Here is a 13,525-nt window from a genome sequence, read left to right as displayed (position 1 = left end):
ATTGTTCGGAAGGGACGGTGGTTGTCGTTGATCTAAGGTCAAACATTTTGTCTACAGAGTGTTGGATGTGTATAATTGCGTTACTACCAAAACGAATCGCGTTTTGGTAAAAACCCGCCCTCTAGGGGAGGGAAAGCCATATCACAAAAAAAGGGATTTGGGTATAGATTCTACGTGTTCGTGAAAAGGTCAAGTCTTCCATTAACACACTATAGTGTTCAAAGCATTTATTAAACAAAACAGTCTGAGTCAAATTTCACATTGCCATCTGTAAAAATGTACACATCAAACTCACATTCAGAGAACAAAAAGGTAGCTATATTTAGATTCATACAGTCGTGCACAAAGGGGTTATCAAAGCCAACTGTGCTGTTGTTGGAACTCCTTACAGTTGCTTTCAGATATGGCTCTGTTTGGCAGAACTAATACAATTACACAATGGTTCTGAAGGAAGTGCTGAAGTGGGGTATTAAGCTATTTTCTCTGGACTGGGAAGCATAAATCTCTCCTTACGAGTTTTTCTGTGGAACTTTGATTGTCACCTGCAAGGAAGACAAATAAATCAGTAAACCACATAAACAGTACAAAATCTTGTTAGCTATTCAAATATGTTAGATTGTATCAATTTTAGTACAGCTATGATTTTATGGCATTATAAGTACAGTACAAACTACTATCTGTATACTCATCATGGAAATAAAAAATATAACATCATAATGTATAGTGTTCGTCATCAAAAACATACTGTGCACATATTTTGTGTCTCAGTTTCAGCTCTTCTGTGTATTTGTGTGCATGTCTGGGCAGGAAGAAACGTCTATGTATTAGCCTTCCGACAAACCCTCAGTTGCCAGTTTATTTAGAACACTGAGCTAAAACGAATGCACCAGTTCTGCAATAAATATATTATTAACTTGTATAACAATAATAAACTGGCAACTAAGTGTATGTTATAGGTCTAGAAGCATTTAATTTTCTTCACAACTAAAACCACTGACATCACCTAGAAGGATTAAAAACTGTCCAGAAAATGAATTATTAAATAGGGACTGTGTGCATGATGTAACATGTTTCAGGGGGTAAAATCCAGTCCAGTTCCACAGAATGTGCAAAACCTATACTTTGATCTACAACGGCCTATGATATTACTGGTATTCTATAGTTATATCATCATCCGCTGTTTACCCAGCAAACCTTTTGAAGGACTAACTACATGAAATTCTCAAGTGACTTGTTGAAATCATCTGGCAAATACAGTTATCTGATATGGGGGGTGGTGCAACACCCGTCATCCCAAACAGTGCCAAGCTTTCTGCGGCCTGGAAGCCAGTTTGATTTGGTCTAACTCTTGAGAGACAGCAACACAAGCTGTGTAAATGTCCCGGCCCAGCACAGCCCACGAGTGGGCCTCAACTGCCCTCTGCCCGTCAATACCAGTATGCCTCAAGTGCACAAACTCCACTGTAATAGACGCCAGGCCTGCTCTGTGTCATATCTCCAGCAGATAATGGGAAAGTTGTTTGAAGCAAAAGGTGTGTTCTCACCGTTTTGACTTCTGTGTAGTTGTCCAGGCCATACTCTCCCAGTTCACGGCCATTTCCTGAGGCCTTGTAACCACCGAATGGAGCCTGGGCTCCAAACACATCATAGCAGTTGATCCTGACCAAAACAAAGAATGAACAATACTCAGCAGTTAACATCATTGGAATGCATCTCTACTACTGGTATCTCAAGAACAAGAAACTTCAACATCGGACACAGAGCAGTTCAGTCTCTTGTGGTAAGAGGGCTGTATGCCGATTGAAGAACTGAGGGCAGTTACCAGACAGTTCCTGCCCGCAGGCCATTGGAGATATAGTGGGCTTTATCGATGTCCTTGGTGAAGACTGCTGCAGCCAGGCCATACATGCTGTCATTTGCCCTCTCTATAACCTCCTCGACCGACTTAAACTTCAGGATCTGCATGACTGGGCCAAAGATCTGAAAAAGGCAAAGTGTGGACTTATTTGGTGGAATAAAATAGTAGGTTGAGCATAAGTTCTACTGACTTCATACACAGCATACATCTCTTAACATAATCTGCCCATGACAATGCCACACACACACACAACACAACACAACACAACACAACACAACACAACACAACACAACACAACACAACACAACACAACACAACACAACACCAGTCTTCCCACCTCCTCCCGCGCGATGGTCATGTTATCCTCGACGTCCCCAAACACAGTGGGTTGGATGAAGTAGCCCCGGTCCGCTGCCACGGCTCCCCCACACATCAGTTTGGCACCCTCTCTCTTCCCAGTGCTAATGTAGCCCAGAATCTTCTTGAACTGCTCCTCATCCACCTGAGGTCCGAGGGAGATGGCTCAATAAGTATCTACAGTATACTATAGTATAACATGCATACTCTTGAACTTCTCCTCATCCACCTGAGGTCCGAGGGAGATGGCTCAATAAGTATGTATAGCTGTATACTACAGTATACTATTGTATAACATGCATACTCTTGAACTGCTGCTCATCCACCTGAGGTCCGACGGAGATGGCTCAATAAGTACGTATAGCTGTGCAAGTATAACATGCATACTCTGAGATGGCAGCATCATATCTGCAACACATTTTCTCACCATTTTTCCTGTGATCGGACTACCATCAGTGGGACAAAATGGTGATTAAGCCATGCATTATTTGATATAGCTAAATATGTATGATATAATCCTTTTTGTCTACCAACTTAGCCTAGATTAAGCATGAAGGCAGGAGCTTCAAATTCAGACAAAGAAAAAGTTATTGGATTTTGATGTGAAATTATGAGAAAAATAAACAAAAATGTCCAGGTACAGAAGTAAAAAAAATTGTTCATTTTCAATTCAGGGGGTCTTGATGTCTTGCACACAGTGTGCTTTTGAAACTAACACAATAATAGGCATATGCTGTCAAAAATCCTTGAGAGATTGAGAGACAGCCATGCATAGGCATGAATGAGAATGAGCATGTGTGTAACTGAGTATTTAATAACCATCTTTGAGTCAGACTAACTCATACCGCTGCATGCAACCGTCTCTCGCCCTTTACCTGAGGTCCCTGCTCAGTCTTGAGGTTGAAGGGGTCTCCCACCACCCTCTTCTTGGCCCTCTCCACGCTGCGCTCCACAAACTCGTCGTAGATGCTCTCCTGCACATAGGTGCGGGATCCAGCACAACAGCACTGACCCTGGTTGAAGAACAGCGCAAAGTGGGACTGCTCCACAGCCTCCTCCACTGCAGAGGCACACAGAATATAAAATAGACCACACATTAAGGTGACTTCCGAGGACACAGAATATAAAATAGACCACACATTAAGGTCACTTCAGAGGAGCACAGTACAAATGAACGCCAGCCACACAAAGAAATATCATCTTTCCTCTTTCATCAATTTTGATTTGAAGACAAGATAAAAAAATTGCATTTACATTTAGACTGTGAAAATAATGTTACCAAAATATATAAAAATGAGATAGCAAGCATTATAGTTAAATGAATCCTGAGGCAGTATGAAAAGCACAACTTACTGTTAGCATCAGACATGATGATGTTTGGGCTCTTTCCTCCCAGCTCCAGGGTGACCTTCTTCAGGTTGCTGGCGCCTGAGGCCTGCTGGATCAGTTTGCCCACCTGTCGGAGGAACACAATGTAGATATCAGCATATCATCTGACCTACACCTGCAGAGACATTAAAGCTGTTTGCTGAAAGTGAGTGGGGGAGATGAGATGGAGGAAAAGAGCCGAGGGAGGTTTCTCACCTCAGTGGACCCTGTGAAGGCCACCTTGTCCACATCCATGTGCGTGGCGATGGCAGCCCCAGCTGATGGGCCCATGCCGGGGATAATGTTCACCACGCCAGGGGGGAATCCCACCTGAAGCAAGCAATGGAGATACACAATAGTATGTATACTCTTGAGTATGACTTCATTTGTGAGGGGGGGGGAAAAGGTGCCATTTATACTTAATCTTCAGTCCTACAAATCTCACTAGGTGTACGAGTATGTGTGTTTGGGTGTGTACCCACCTCCTTGATGAGGTTGGCCACATAGAGCTCACTAGGTGTACGAGTATGTGTGTTTGGGTGTGTACCCACCTCCTTGATGAGGTTGGCCACATAGAGCTCACTAGGTGTACGAGTATGTGTGTTTGGGTGTGTACCCACCTCCTTGATGAGGTTGGCCACATAGAGCTCACTAGGTGTACGAGTATGTGTGTTTGGGTGTGTACCCACCTCCTTGATGAGGTTGGCCACATAGAGCTCACTAGGTGTACGAGTATGTGTGTTTGGGTGTGTACCCACCTCCTTGATGAGGTTGGCCACATAGAGCTCACTAGGTGTACGAGTATGTGTGTTTGGGTGTGTACCCACCTCCTTGATGAGGTTGGCCACATAGAGCTCACTAGGTGTACGAGTATGTGTGTTTGGGTGTGTACTAGGGGTGGGGGGAAAAATCGATTTTTCGATTCCTCTCGATTCTCTCTAGAACGATTCTGTCTCGATTCATAAAAGTTCATAATCGATTTTTTTAATAATTAAAAAAAAAAAAAAAAAATTATAATTAAAATTATAATTTTTTATTTTTTTTTTGTACACATTCATTTTGTGTTGAAATGCAAGCGGCATCGATTATTGCAGACTCTGAGTAGAAAACTCAAATGTTTTCAAAATGGAGATGCATCGATAATCGTTTTATCGGTTTAGAATTGATAATCGATAATCGGTTTAGAATCGAGAATCGGTTTAGAATCGAATCGTTGACCTCTGAATCGGAATCGAATCGAATCGTGAGGTGCCAAGAGATTCCCACCCCTAGTGTGTACCCACCTCCTTGATGAGGTTGGCCACATAGAGGGCACTAGGTGTACGAGTATGTGTGTTTGGGTGTGTACCCACCTCCTTGATGAGGTTGGCCACATAGAGCTCACTAGGTGTACGAGTATGTGTGTTTGGGTGTGTACCCACCTCCTTGATGAGGTTGGCCACATAGAGGGCAGTGAGGGGGGTTTGTTCTGCCACCTTCATGACCACAGTGTTGCCTGTGGCCAGAGCAGGGCCCAGCTTCCATGCCTGCATCAGCAGCGGGAAATTCCACTGGGATGGGAGACGGGGGAAGAAAGGGAAGAGGGGACAGGATTAAAGGATGCTTTCAGTTTTATACACCAATCAACAATTGCAGCACAGTTAAAAGCAATCATTTTGCAATATTAAGCCATTAGGGAAATTTATGCCATGACAAAAGGAAACCTGAATTTTTGAGACTGGATTAGTTGGCTCACATGGTATGTTAAGAGTTTACAGAGTAGGGTCATTCCATTTAATGGAACAAGCAGTTTGCACAACCGAGGTTTGATTTCAATCAGTTGCATAGTATAGTAGAGCATTTTCAGAAATGAACAAACTACACATATAACATGAACTAACATGATAATGTTAGAAATCTGTCAGTGTCCATGTTGGAATTTTTTTTCTTGGACTGTTTTGAGCAGAGAACCACAGCTTGGTGACTAAAGCTTGATTTATGCTTATTGGAAAGTGTCGCTCAGCATATGGTTGCCGACAAAAAAAGAGAGTGTCGCTCATGCTGCTGCATTTATGCTTCAGGGAACAGTCTCCTCCGCTCAACGGTCGAGTGACACTCGACGTACTGACGTAGGCGGACGACGCCAACAGTAACTTTCCATTCTTCAGCCGTTACATTGTTACAGGCAATACACAGGTGGGGATATTTCCTCACTAGCTCCGCTAGCCTTTCCTCTATCACCTCCATTTAAAAAACAGCTGTTGAGAGCCGAAAACCCAAACAAGGAAGTCAACAGCGCATGCCGTCTGTCTAGCCAATCACACTTGTGCTACACTATGTGACGAAGTCAGCGACAGTATATTTCTCTTGGTAGCAGACACTTCCAGCCGACAGTTAAAAGTGTCAACCAAGACGTCATTTCTGTCAGCGATGGTTTCAAAAGTGTCGCCGACATAAGTATAAATCAAGCTTAGGTGTCAAGATCACAACCCTCATAAACCTCCTATTGAAGAGGTCAAATGCAATATCTTTAGAAAGGTTCATAAGCCAAGTACTGAGTCAGTGTGAAACTGTATCTTCGAGTACATCTTGGCAATATATGAACAACACTGTGTACAGAAATCAGAAAGGTTTTTTATAAGGTCTCTAACCTGAACAAAATGAAAAATGAGCTCCTATTAAGCAAGTTTGTGTGCCAAAAGCACCAAATCTTCCTTACACAGGGAGCTAAAACATCCCTGGTACTGAGAGCGATCATTGCTTTTGTGCTGGAATGGAATCATTAGCAGTTATGTTGTGCCTGGCCCTTACACCAGCACCAACAATGCAGGTATCACCGATGGCAAAGGTATCACAGGTAGCAAAGTCAAGCCTGCAGGTTAACGACCTCACAAAGCGGTCACAGGAAATGTGTGTGAGCATGACAGTTTGAGGATGCAGTCCAGACTCTAAAGCCACCCCCACGTGAAGACATTCTGAATGGGTCTCTAGATTAAAGAGTCTGCAGTGCAGAATCCATCCCAATGTGAAGACATTCTGAATGGGTCTCTAGTATAAAGAGCCCACAGGACAAAAAAATATGGAAATGTATAAAACCTTTGTTAACATTTAAATTTACACTAAGTATAGATGATGAAATGGTGGTTAGGTATTCTTAGGCCTACTAACTCTCCCTCACATTCTTTGGATATCGTTACTTCCTCTTGATTTCTCTTGTTATTTTGTCAGGAGCACGTTTCTCTTCCGTTTCAACAAAACATTTAGTTATTACATTAAATTACGTTCCATTACGTACAGTCTATCCTTCCTGTTAGATATGCTTCTGAATGATATATGCATCCTTACACACAGAAACCACACACACCCCAACACAAAACATGCCCTCGGCTGGCTAGCACTTCCACAAGAGGCGCCTCACTAAATGTACACTATATGACCAATGACTTTTGCCAGCGTTTCTGTTACACAACATGGCAGCGTTCCACTGGAATGTCCTCAGCAGAACCTATCCGCTCTCCTTCGTTTGGCACCTCCTTCTTTTCTCCTCCTCCAGGCCCACCATCTCCCTCTCTACTCAAAACTAAAGTCTGCAGACCACTGAGCACACTGTGGCTGAACACCACTGAACACACTGTGGCTGAACACCACTGTGGCTGAACACCACTGAGCACACTGGCTGAACACCACTGTGGCTGAACACCACTGAACACACTGTGACTGAACACCACTGAACACACTGTGACTGAACACCACTGTGGCTGAACACCACTGAACACACTTTGGCTGAACACCACTGAGCACACTGTGGCTGAACACCACTGAGCACACTGTGGCTGAACACCACTGAGCACCCCGTGGCTGAACACCACTGAGCACCCCGTGGCTGAACACCACTGAACACCACTGTGGCTGAACACCACTGAGCACCCCGTGGCTGAACCCCACTGAGCACACCGTGGCTGAACACCACAACTGAACAACCTTCATCTCGGTCTCTCCCAAATCAGTAACACAGTTCACTGAGCTGTAGTTAACAAACATCTGGAGCAAGGAGCATCTGCATGACTTAATCCATCCATTTCTTCCACATTTCAACCACTTTCAAAACAAAATTCATGCATTATTTTGGGTCTGTGCTGCATGTTTACATCTGGGCTCAAGCCTCTTCAAAGTGATTAATTATGTTGTATTTCTGTATCTCATCGGTTTCTGTTGGTAGAAAATGAAGTGTCTACTTCAAACATAGCTGATCTATGCGAGTCTTTTTTCCCCGCAACAGTCAATACATGCGTTTTCAGCTAGTGTTCACAGCATGTAGCAGAGTCAATCTCAAGTCTTGTAGCCATGACCTCTTTCAGTTGGTCAGCAATCTTATAAACATCCCCCAATACTCCCACTGTGTTGACTCACAGGAATGATCTGGCCACACACTCCTATGGGCTCGTGTCTGGTGTAGCAGAAGTAGTCTCCATCAATGGGGATGGTCTTGCCTCCCCACTTATCAGCCCACCCTGCGTAGTACCTGCAGTCATCCAAGACAGACAAACAAACACACACAAAAAGACACACGCAAACACACACGGTAGGAGAGAATTTAGAAGGTGGTCCGACACAGATTTAATTAATCTGGGGACACTAAAAGTTTTGGAGGATCACGCTTTAATCCTCGAAACAGTGACCGTGTCTGTTGAAATCCACTTATTAGAATAATTAGATGTGATTACCGAACGGGTGGTTTCAATGGCTATTTGTATCCACCATCTGCTGACTGTGCCTGTTCTTGTTAACTACATCTGACTTATATAATTCCCCACTAAGCACCTAGTTTTGGCAACAGAAGCTCTCATCTGTGTTTTCTGTTGCAAGACTCCATACTGAAGTGAAGATATGCCAGGTCAGAGTTCAGAGAAAAGAACGTACACGTGCCGGTTAACTGGAATTTCTTCTAAAACTGGTCCTACAAGACCATACATATGAACCCAGTCGAGTGGGCCTGGTCCTGAACATATATCTCTAATCTAGTGGGACTGAAACAAAATGTTTTTAGTGAGACCTTGCGAAGTAAACAATACTTACTGGACTGCACGGAATTCTCTTAATAGATTCTGCACATCCTTATACTCTGAGCATGCAGAGGGTAACTTACCAAATATATTTGGGTAAAAACTGCAAGCTAAACTTTCAGTTTTGCCCTTCTTTACCCCGGCCACAAAAGAGTAATGTTACACAATAGAACATCACTTTCTAAACCAGGCCAACACACCACACTTTGTCAAATGTTATCCAAATGGTGACCTCTTCAGGTGTTACCACATAATTACTGTCTAATGTGTAGTTGAATGGGGTTAATGAGTAGCCCACCACAACGCAAGTCACTGTAGAGCTGCAAAAAGTTAGTCAAACAGCCATGGACAGGGACTGCAGAAAACACAGCCATGAGCCAAATGTGTTTTCTTTTTTGTCATCATCTACTACCACTCTAACATTAGCAGCTTTGCATCATTAAAAGGTGAGGTCCTCGTTTATAATCGAATACACTTTTTGTCAAATTCAGTGAATTTCTCCTCACAGTCCTCTGGCTGACCGTTATGTGTGTGCACATCAAAACAGATCTGGTGTTTGTACACAGCTCTGGCTCTGTGAATGGGATACAAAGTGTGTGTGTGTGTGGGGGGGGGGTATTTGAGTTGAGCCGTTGAGTTCAAATATTAACAATCTTTTGCCAGGATCAACAACTGCACCTTAAATTCTATTCCCTAAAAACTCTGCAGCTCCCCTAATCTGTAAGAATATCATCCCTCTCCCACATGCAGACACATACCTGAAGACCTTCACAATCATGGGGACATCAACCATATAGGACACGGCATAGGGCTTCCCATTGTCCAGTGTCTCTAGTTCCTGGAAAGGAAGAGGTCATGTTTAGCCATGGTCCCTGGTTATGTAACTTCAAGTAGGATGAAACAAGCATCGCCTGAAGACAGGCTAGAGTGGAATTAATCCATTTGATAAGCAGCTCAACATTTACTAGCAAGTCTAGCAATCAATCTTCAAATCAATGAAAGCTTCTTATAATCTACAATCTTCCATGTATGCTGCAGCAATAGTATTATAAAGATTAATGACCATATAAAAATAACATAACATGATGTAACAGGGCCTTCAACTTCATTTCCTAAAGGGGGGGCAGACTGTCCTATTTCAGGCCTTCCACAAACTGCAACTAACTGTTAAATTGGGAAATTTAGGGTGTATGCGGAAACCACTCTGAGCTGATAACATTGTAACGGCTTGACCATGACAACCCTGCAAAGGCATGGGGTAAACCGCCCAACCAGTCCATTCACTGTTGCTAAATGATTCAGCAGTTTAGAGACTGCATAACCTTGAGTGAACTGTCAACACAAAGGTCTTTTACCCAACCTTTTCAACAAAATGTGTCCCGATAGCTCTGATTCACTTATTACTTATTACAGCATGACACAAACAAGCCATTTTCAAAGACACTATTGGAGCCAATAACTACCCACTGCTATCAGCACATTTCACCATCTATTTGAATTGTACAGAACCGCTTTACTGCTTCCTCATGACCATGCAGTTATACAAACAACAACGCCCAATTATAGACTGATCACGTATTGTTTGTTGAACATATTGGTGGGGGCACCTGGTTATCGACAGAGCACTCAGATATATTACTATCTAACGCAACAACTATTTTACATAATACGACAATGCTAATTCTAAAATAACAAATGCTTTGTTGTCTTCAGTGCTAGGTTAGCATTATTCCACCGGGCCCACTTTTTCCTCCCTGGCTCAGCTAAGTCCATGTGTGGAGATCCTGTCCAAAGGCCATCCTGAAATTCTTACCCATTTCCCAATAGCAAGTATGAGTCAAATTCATATCTCTGTATTTCGGTTACAGTCAATCATGTCAGCAGGAGCACTAAGTGAGGCAGAGAGAAAGCAAGTGGTTACTCACAGCCAAATAAGCAGCGTCTCTCTCAATGGCGTCAGCCAGCCGGCTCAGGAGAAGCCCACGGTGTGATGCATCCGTCCGTCGCCATGGTGACCCAAATCTGAAGGCATCCTTGGCCGCCTTCACTGCCTTGTCCACATCGGCCTGAGCAAAAGAAAGCGAGAGAGGAGGAGAGTAAACGTGGCAGGAGATAGAGAGGGGGGAGAGGGGGATGAGAACAAACACTCAGGGAAGGAAATGATCTGGGTCATTAACCCAGCGTGGAGTAAACACACAATTACTATACAAGTTCTCACACACACACACACACACACACACACACACACACACACACACACACACACACACACACACACACACACACACACACACACACACACACACACACACACACACACACACAAACCCTATTCAAGCAGTGCAACATGTTATAATGATGTTGGCCAGCGAAATGTGAGAATCATGACTCTGCCTCCAAGACAACTGCGCACAACATTCCCACTTACTCACACATACATGGACACTCATGCATGTAAAAGATCCATCTCACACACACACACACACACACACACACACACACACACACACACACACACACACACACACACACACACACACACACACACACCACACACACACACACACACACACACACACACACACACACACCACACACCTTGTCTCCTTCTGCAACCTGACAAATGACCTCCCCAGTGGCAGGGTTGATGGTGGGGAAGGTCCTCTTGCTGACTGCATCTTGCCACTCGTTATTGATGAAGAGCTGAGCAGAGAAACACAAATATGATGTTTAGACCACCGGGGTCTAGTCACAACTCTTGCACCTGGAATTAAAACTGACCATACTGAGTACTAAAAACTCTTATAACTATTCAAATCTGTAAAAACAACATGTAAACTTTTCTGTCAGCCAAAACGGTTAAGAGTAATTATCGTTTGGTAGCGACTTCTGTTTAACACTCTGCAGTACTAAAATTGGTGAAAATGTATATTACTTAATAGATCTGTATTGTTTTCTCTGAAGTCTAGGTAAACCTGGTGCAACTTGCACTTGCATGACTGATAAGCAGGGACACCCCAGATCCCATGAAGTAACCCATGTACTTTCTGAGGTTCAGAAAAGGCTGCAATGCAAGGAATGTTACTTTTGCAGTAGAATGGGCCATGAGATTTTTTCATTGAGCTTTGACACGAGCTCTGGTCTTGACCCTGGTGAAACTTCTACAGCAGATAAATTCACTGCTTGTGAGGTCATCTCACCACATACACATCCTGGGGCCTAGGGCCAATAAAGCGTGTGTGCGTACCTCACGTTGAATTTCAAAACGTATACTACACAAACGTAGCACACGTTACATTTCCAAAACTCTACAGAAACATCCTGGTGTTCTTTTGAATACAGATTTTAAAAAGTACATTTCTATGCTTTCAAATGAAATTAGCAAGGGTCTCTTCTTCAAACTGATGATATGACTTAACGCTAATAGGTTAAGTCAAATTAGTCTACAGTAGCATAAACATTGGGTTGAGGAAGTGCGCGTGACAGGCAACCAAGCATGTAGCTACACTGTTTCAAGAGCAACAAGTGACATACTTTGAAAATCACTGTCTGGATCTATGTCATAAATAAGCTGCAAAATATCAACAGGTGCAAAAAAGTAAAGCTAAGTTGTCCAACTTTTTCGCACGCTAACGTTATCGCGTCACACAGTGTATCAGTGTATGCTGTATACCTAACATTACCTTGTTAAAATGCACGTCTGGTTGGGTGTTCGGTGCAGGGATAGCTGCAGCGGAATACTGGCACGACGAGGTCCTCGACAGCTGGGGGAAAGTTCGGGTCAACACGGTGCGCAGCATGGTGCAACTTGACAACACCTATTCCTTCCTTCGTTCGTTTAACGGGTTCAGGGAGTGCGAGAACGTCGGGACAGTTTAAGTCCGACGCTGACGTCCACTGCCCGCCCCTGAGAACGAGAAAAAAATGATTGAGTCTGCGCAGATGAAGGTAGTACAAGAACTCAGCAATCCACAGCGACATTACTAGATCAATATTGTGATACAAAGAATTCGAATATACAGAAGCGATTGACAAAACAATCATAGTATCATAGTATCACAATGATCTTCTCAGTATGTTTCTGTTCACTTGCCTGACGTTGCTGTGCTCACAATTAAGTGCAACACTGGGGTATCAAGGGCAGCAAAAGTGATGAGTGAAGCCTGTTGAGTCTCACTTAACAACAGTGTTTCCGAATAGTTTGTTGACACACATTATTAGCCATGCGATGATAAGACGCAACAGTGCAGATATAATTAGTTCAAGCACGTTCACGCCACTGTAGCTGCCTTTATTGCACTGGTAAACGGTAAATGCATACATGAGCAGTCAAAGATGAACTTCAGACTGGCAAAACAAAGCCTCCGTCTTGTAAACAATCAGGCGCTAGCTAGCAATAAGATATTTGAGCATATAGGGGTGTGTGGGGTTATGACATAAAAGGAGAGATTGAAAAGGCACAGACCAGAGGATTCTGTATCCTCAAACCAATGTGAATGTGGACGTTTACTGACTCATATTTTAGTTCTTACTGGTTCAGTTTCACCAAAGCCCAGTATTATTAATGAAGTTGCCTATGCCCACGAAGTTAGTTTAATTATGTAGCTAATCAGCAATTTAAATGACAAATCCCTTTGCATCTGCAATAATTAGATTCACAAAGCTGTGATTTGCTCAGTTAATTCTGCAAAAATGTCCTTCTAAAGATCTGTAATCTGTGGTGTCAATAAGACATTATTATATCTGGGTCAAAGATTTAAAGGTGTGTTATGTAGCTGTGTTGTCACAAACAAATTAATACCAGTATTTATACCACGGCTTGGCTGAATTCCCTATTGGGACACGTTCTGATCTATCACTCTGCTTCGCATTGTGGACGCATTACAAAATAACAAACTGA

The 13,525-nt window shown here is 43.1% G+C and overlaps 1 protein-coding gene across 1 annotated transcript; it reads right to left on the bottom strand.

The window, feature by feature from the left end:
* Positions 1–212: 212 nt before the first annotated feature.
* On the bottom strand, positions 213–12,513 carry LOC122130857 (aldehyde dehydrogenase, mitochondrial-like). Its single transcript, XM_042705678.1, has 13 exons — positions 12,309–12,513; positions 11,224–11,328; positions 10,551–10,691; positions 9,384–9,463; positions 7,973–8,084; positions 5,005–5,133; positions 3,800–3,913; positions 3,569–3,671; positions 3,091–3,275; positions 2,196–2,360; positions 1,823–1,980; positions 1,545–1,659; positions 213–542 (listed from the first exon to the last, which is right to left on the bottom strand). Exons 1-13 carry the CDS (start codon positions 12,423–12,425, stop codon positions 510–512), a joined length of 1,557 nt encoding a protein of 518 aa, XP_042561612.1. The 5' UTR covers positions 12,426–12,513; the 3' UTR covers positions 213–509.
* Between the last annotated feature and the right edge of the window lie 1,012 nt (positions 12,514–13,525).

This window comes from Clupea harengus, unplaced genomic scaffold, assembly GCF_900700415.2.
Source record: "Clupea harengus unplaced genomic scaffold, Ch_v2.0.2, whole genome shotgun sequence".
Lineage (NCBI taxonomy): Eukaryota > Metazoa > Chordata > Actinopteri > Clupeiformes > Clupeidae > Clupea > Clupea harengus.
Note: the sequence above shows the minus strand (reverse complement) of the source record. Positions and strands in the feature narration are given on the sequence as shown.

Coding starts and splice junctions, on each gene's coding strand:
- LOC122130857 (XM_042705678.1), bottom strand. CDS start 12,425: ATGCTGCGCACCGTGTTGACCCGAACTTTCCCCCAGCTGTCGAGGACC. Junction 3,914..5,004: donor TGGCCAACCTCATCAAGGAG/GTGGGTACACAC, acceptor TGCTTGCTTCAG/GTGGGATTCCCCCCTGGCGT. Junction 1,981..2,195: donor TGACCATCGCGCGGGAGGAG/GTGGGAAGACTG, acceptor TGCCTTTTTCAG/ATCTTTGGCCCAGTCATGCA.